This window comes from Haplochromis burtoni, unplaced genomic scaffold (assembly GCF_018398535.1).
Source record: "Haplochromis burtoni strain Fernald_Lab_line unplaced genomic scaffold, NCSU_Asbu1 Contig_181, whole genome shotgun sequence".
Classification (NCBI taxonomy): domain Eukaryota; kingdom Metazoa; phylum Chordata; class Actinopteri; order Cichliformes; family Cichlidae; genus Haplochromis; species Haplochromis burtoni.
In genome coordinates this window covers 346,303-352,728 of record NW_024582542.1, presented here as the reverse complement: position 1 = coordinate 352,728, position 6,426 = coordinate 346,303, and the positions used below count along the sequence as shown (strand labels likewise).

General features: G+C 39.1%; 1 protein-coding gene across 7 annotated transcripts in view; it reads right to left on the bottom strand.

Moving 5' to 3' along the window:
• The window catches only part of LOC102303576 (myosin-10), a 67,475-nt gene that overhangs the window by 56,613 nt on the left and 4,436 nt on the right, over positions 1–6,426 (bottom strand). For all 7 annotated transcript variants that reach the window (XM_042225750.1, XM_042225752.1, XM_005934475.3 and 4 more), the window contains exon 2: positions 2,636–3,017. In XM_042225750.1, coding sequence (XP_042081684.1) covers positions 2,636–2,980 — 345 coding nt within the window. In that variant the 5' untranslated portion in view covers positions 2,981–3,017. The remainder of the gene's footprint in view (positions 1–2,635; positions 3,018–6,426) is intronic.

Below are 6,426 nucleotides of genomic sequence, written 5' to 3'. Positions count from 1 at the left end.
CCCCCCCAAATAAAAATGTGAGGAATAATAGCTGAAGTCACCTTGCGACACAGAAGACAATAAGTCTTAAGGAGGTAAGAGGCAACAACCACAAATATCTCATTAAACATCCACATGCAGACCTATGGAAGGCACTGGGTCGACTAACGGAGAAAACCCAAACAACTGGCTAAAATTGGAATCCAGGCAAAGCTACCATTAGTTTACACTTCTGTAGTGATGTGAATATGAATCTGTTAGGGTCGAGCGGTGGCTGTGGTTCACGTGGCAGAGCGGGTCGTTTATCAGAATTTGAGTAACTGAAACACGTATGTGATGTTAGCATGCCATCTCCAGCGTGCAAGCTTCCTTCAGTCCACACACTCTTGAGCTCTTTCCACATTGCCCCATGGCAGCATGTTTGACACAGAATTATCTCATTTACATTCTGCAAAGAGGTTTATGTCAGCGCTATGCTATGCTGGCCTGACTTAAAAGGTCATACAATCCTCAAAAGCAGGACGGGAAAACATGCAGAGTCAGGAATGCTAAAGCAGCTGACAAACACAATGCCCCATGCATCCAACTCAAATCTCTTCAAACCCTTTGTTTATTAATTTCACACTGGGGAACACTGGTCTTGTAGAAAAATCAAAAATAAATGATAACTGAGCAACACAAATTGTACCACAGAGACTAACAGAAAGGCATTTCTATGGGCCTCCAGAACAAGCAATAACAGCAAAAAGCTTACGCACATCGGCTGTTAATTAAAAGTCACTTTTCTCACAGTAAAAGAAATTTCAGTTATTTGAACGCACAGATGTTGCTTATCAGTAAACAGAAAGAGCTCTGTTAAGGCAGTTTGGATACAGTGTGACTCAGCACTGATCATCCCTGAGCAAAGACATGAGGCCTGGGTAATTTCTTTGAATCTCATAAGCCTTCTTTAAAATATACAAACACATTTTTTAGAAGAGCATTTGGAGTTTTCTGCTTTTTTTATTTATTTTTTTTTACACTTGGGCTTTTTTTTTTTTACACTTTATCCTTTTAGGTCACACTTTACACTGAGTTGTTTTTTACAGCACATACAGAGTGAAAATCTGGAACAGATTATTCATTTTTTTAGTGACCTACAAAGAGATTACATATGATCTGCATTAGAAAATGTCCTTTGATTTTTCTCATAAGGTCTGATGCTGTCCAAACACATGGCAAAACTTATAATCCTAAATCCTTCCCAGCATACACTAATGTCAAGGCATTTTATTGCCAACAAGTTACTTAATAAAATACACCAAAATAGCTGAAGGAAAAATATCCAATTCAGTTAACTATTGATTGATTGGTTGATTGGTTGATTGATTGATTGATTGATTGATTGATTGATTGATTGATTGATTTTTTTTTGCTTAGCAGGGCTAGGTAGACCTCTGTACTCTTGGGGCTACTGACCAAATAAATTGGCTTTGCCAATTCCAGATTTATATTAAATTAATGGGTGCCAAATTTCAGTAGCAGAGCAGATCGGATTTAGAGAAAGAAAGTGATCATGACCATGTGATGTCACTCCTGCAACATATCGGAGCCCAAAAAATACAAGGGACAAATCGCTGAGCCGAAAGCAGTCTCAGCTTACACTTTTCAAAACAAGACAAACAATCTGAAATAATTTTCAACCAAATAATTTCAAGGTAAATTATAAAGTATTATGAACTAAAAGAAAAAAACACAATTGCACAAGCCTTATATTCTGCTCTAAGTACAATACCTCCAATTTCTAACCACGCATTCAAGTGTGAACATGGCAGCCGAACTGTACCTCCTTCCTGGGTCTCAGGTGGCCCACAACCTCTGCATTTGTGCTATTCCAGGAATGCGTATCATTAAGTGGGTAATAATCACAGGGGAAATCAGCAGATAATATGGGACACGAAGGCTTGCCCATTGAAGGAAATGTGTTTTTCAGACTCTTGAATTAAGAAAATCAAGTGTGAAATAGAGGAAGTATAGTTTATCTTTGTTTTGGTTAAAATGAACCACATGTTTAATAATCTTTGTTTTTATTATATAACGAACCCAGTAAAACAACAAGACATTAAATTAGCAAAGTTATTGTATACCAAGCTTTTTTTTTTCTTTTTTTTTTGGGTGGGGGGGGGGTAGTGATGTTTCTCCATGAAAGTTTTTACCAGGAATCCACCATTTCTGTTTAAAGCCTTGTAAAGTGAATGGAACTAGGTATTCCAGTTGACCCTCTCTCTCACTGTAAAACGCCACTGGTTTTGGCTAGCAAAACTATCACCTGAGACTCACATGTCAGCGACACAGAATAGATATGATCATAGTCACAAAAAATAATTGACTATAGTTATTCGCCCCCCGCGACCCTGAAAAGGATAAGCGGTAGCGAATGGATGGATGGATGGATGGATGGATGGATAGTTATTCTCCTACTTTACAGTTTTAAAATGTTACCTCTGCGGGATTTTTAACATTACAGTAATATCAATCACATTAACCAACCTAACCAAACCTATACCGACAAGTCATAGTAAAGTAAGTCATGTCATGTCAAATGATGACAACTGAACTGCTGAAGAAGACATTTCTTATGAATTGTTGTACTTCTTTATAATGTGCAAATACTTACATAAATAAGGCCGGAGTAGTAGCGGTCTTTGAGGTTGTGAAGCACGGATGCCTCGTTCAAGCAGGTCAGTTCAGCCATATCCTCCACCTTGGTGAACTTGGGCGGGTTCATCTTCTGGATGTCATCCTTGTTGATCACCGCCTTCTTCCCGTTTTCTGCTAGCTCCACCACCACCTCATCTCCACGCTCCTGTTGAATACTTGCAGCCTCGAAGCCGTGGCGTTCTGATGGAATCCATACCAACCTTTTGGCAGTCCAGTCGGCCTGTGCTGCCGGGTTGTATACCACAGCGCGGTCCACAAAGAGGTACCGCTCCGGGTCCTCCTGTCCACTCCTCTGTGTCATTGCTGCTGGAAACCAGAAGCAGAGCACTCTAGGCCACCTGTAGAGAGCAAGCAAAGCACGAAGTTCATCAAAATGTAACCAATTTCACCACTCAATTGTGAGTAGTACCCTTACTTAAAGATCTGTGAAAAGTTCAAACACCAAGGCCATTTTTCAGGCAGAAGCTACTTTTAGCTGCTCAGAGGGACTTGCCGCCTCCTGGAGTTGAACCAGGGACCTTTTGCTAGTTAGCTGAATGTGAAACAATTAACTATTAAAAACATGTTACAAAAGGCAGGTCTCAGTAGGACATGACAGTGTGGCAGAAATTGAAATTGAATATAGTAGTAGTAATGAGAGCATTTATTAGGTTTAGAGTCAGTGGTGTTATGGATTGTTGTGCATTAGGGCTGCGCCATATTATACCGTTCACGGTAATACCGGTATAATGTTAGGCAACGATAGGAAAATGAAATATCGCGATAGAATATGAGTAAAACGCGCATGCGCAGTGCCTTTGTTTTCATACGCACATGGCCGATTGTTGAGTGAAACAGATGAACCAGAATTGGTTTGTAAAAATGGTGCAACTTCAGTGATGTGGAACTGGTTTGGTGTTTGTCCGTCAGATACACGACAAAGCACATTTTTTTGCAGAACATGCAAGCGGCCGTCGTTATTGTCGTATTTGTCGGACTAAGATGCTCTTAAATCTGGGAGTAATCTGGGTCCTAAACTCCGTATGCTTCAGGTCAAACGAACACTGCAGCATCACTGAGAGTTAAAAACTGTCTAAATTCTTTCATCTTTAATAAAACGATCAGCATTGCTGCTTTACCAGGTGTAACTATGAAGTTTAACTTCCAGGCATCCATGAAAACAAAATTTATTACATTTAACGGAGTTAGAAGTTAGCAGGAAGCTAGCGGAAGTTAGCTCGCTAGTTTCGCTAGTTACCTAAGCATGATATAGCATGTTCTGACTGAGAGATTTCTGAAAAAATTCAAACGTACAGCTCTGCTATCACTTCCAACATAAATGAAGACAGGAAACTAAACAGCAGTGACGTTTGTAGGGTTACTGAAGTTGGGCTAGCTGGTATATAATGATGTGCTACGTACTAGAACACATTTAGCATAACATAAACAGTGAAGCTGGAGGACGAACACTAACACTTTTCCACTTATAAAAGTTAACGTGAAGGTTCCTCATGGTTAGAGACAAATGCAATCGCATGGCAGGATGCTGTAAACGGACCAAACTTCAGTCAGGAGAACAACTGAGATAATCCATCCACAATAGAGGTTAGTCATTAATATACTGCAACAACATGGGAATAGAGCAGCTGCCAGAGAATTCAACATTAATGAATCAATGGTACAGAAGTGGAGGAAGCAAGAAGAATGAGTTTAATAAAGTTTGATTTATCTGACTGCTTTGTTTCGCTTAATGTGCCTTATAATCCCGTGCACCTTATGGTCCGAAAAATACGTACTGCACACTGCAGTTTAATGTTGCAAAGCACCTCTTTTTAAGTGAAAATAAATGGAAGGTTGTCTTTTTGCGCTAGTAATGTTGTGGAGTTGTATTTTGTCTCGCATCAATTATATCGTCAGTTATATCGTTATTGCAAATTTTCAAATATATATCGTGATAAATATTTTTGGCCATATCTCCCTGCTCTACTGTGCATAATGATGGGTCTTCACTTGTGATATGAATCATAAACATTTACAATTCGGCTGTATGTGAGTAAAGCCAGTTTACACTAACTTAGCATGACTAAAACTCTAGCATCTCTGTGAGATGGTTGATATAACGTCACATCAACATTCAATTTTAACAATTTCAGTTATGACATGATTCCATCAAGATGTAACTCAGATAGTTGAGTGCTGGTGGTGGTTAAATGTTTCTCGGATGATGCAGCTTTTGTAATGGCTGCTAAATGTTGGCTCTTAGCAAGCTCAGATGGTAATGACTGGAATCCTTTTGAAAACAACAGCTATCAGCTTCTTCAAAACAAAGCCGTGTTCTTAATAATTTATGTCATTGTTTCTGATTTGTAACAGTAGCTTTTACTGGGGTAATACATTTTACAGTTTTGGTTTGTGGTTATGATTGGTTGTGCCAATGTGAAGCTAAATACTCTATAAACAAGCAGTTAGTTACATTTTTAACATTAACTTAAATTGACAACATTATTTTGTTGTCAATTTTGATTTACTGAACAGGTTAAGGGCAAAGTTGGACAGGATAGGGAACACCTATGTGGTTTGATGACATCTATCAAATCTGGTGTGTTAGAGAAAGAACTTGGCTAGATAACTACTTGACCACACAATCTTGCAATCAACACTTCAGTCAGGACAATATGGATGATTGTGCAGTTACATCAATTAGCTCAAATACCACAATAATTTGTGGCAAACAGTAAAGTCTGAGCAAAGCTACTGTTAACAGGCTTGTTGTCAGGCTGTGTTAACTGACTTACAGGTCTGTAGCAGACACACCCGTCTTGCAAAAACTGGACAACAAGCTCAATCCATGAGCTCTAATAAGGAAAGCGGATCACAGTGACTAAAGCTCTGTTTATAGTCACTGCATTGGTTGTTGCACATGCCAACCGTGATGTGATCACAGCCCCATAACCATTGTCTGACGTGCTACAGTATTCTCCAAGTTGATACCTGTTATCCTATACCATTAGTGCTAATATTGTATAGAGCGCTTTGAGTACTCCGGGAGAGTAGAAAAGCGCTATATAAGAATCAGTCCATTTACCATTTACCATAATATAGGAGCACAAGTGCTAGAAACAGGAAGCAAGGCAATTTGTATCTTTTCAAGCTGTTGCAGCACCTCCCACTCTATAAACTAGAGATTTCTGAGCTCCTACAGTGAAATGACAGTATGGACCAATGCACTCGTACACTGGGTGTACATGGCCGGTCACAAAAATCTAGAGGTGCACCACACGATGAAACTACACCAAAGTGTGCTCCACGTCAAAAGTGACGCCACAATTGCTTGAAAACAGCGGGAATAAACAGGCCATAAGACTACACTAACGAGAAAGCCTAAAAGCCAAATAACACTACACGTAAAAGGTTGCTGAAAAACCCTAACGGGTTATATTTTAAGATGTTTTTTGTTTAGTGAGCAATAAAAGCGACATAATGGGAACAAGGAATAAGAACGCAAGAGGAGCATATATAAAAAAAACATGTGACACTGTGATGCTATCTTTTATTTAAGGTGGGGCAGTGCACATTATGTAATACAAACACTCAGGTCTGTACAAGTGCCAGATTTAGCAATACAGGCTAATTTATAGCCCCAAATAGAGGCATGTATTGTTAAAAAAAAGGGAAAAAAGGAAATGCACACAAGCACTTGATCAACAAATAGTAGTAGAATAACAACAAAACATATGCAAACTATATGTCATTGTTCAGAAGTTCACC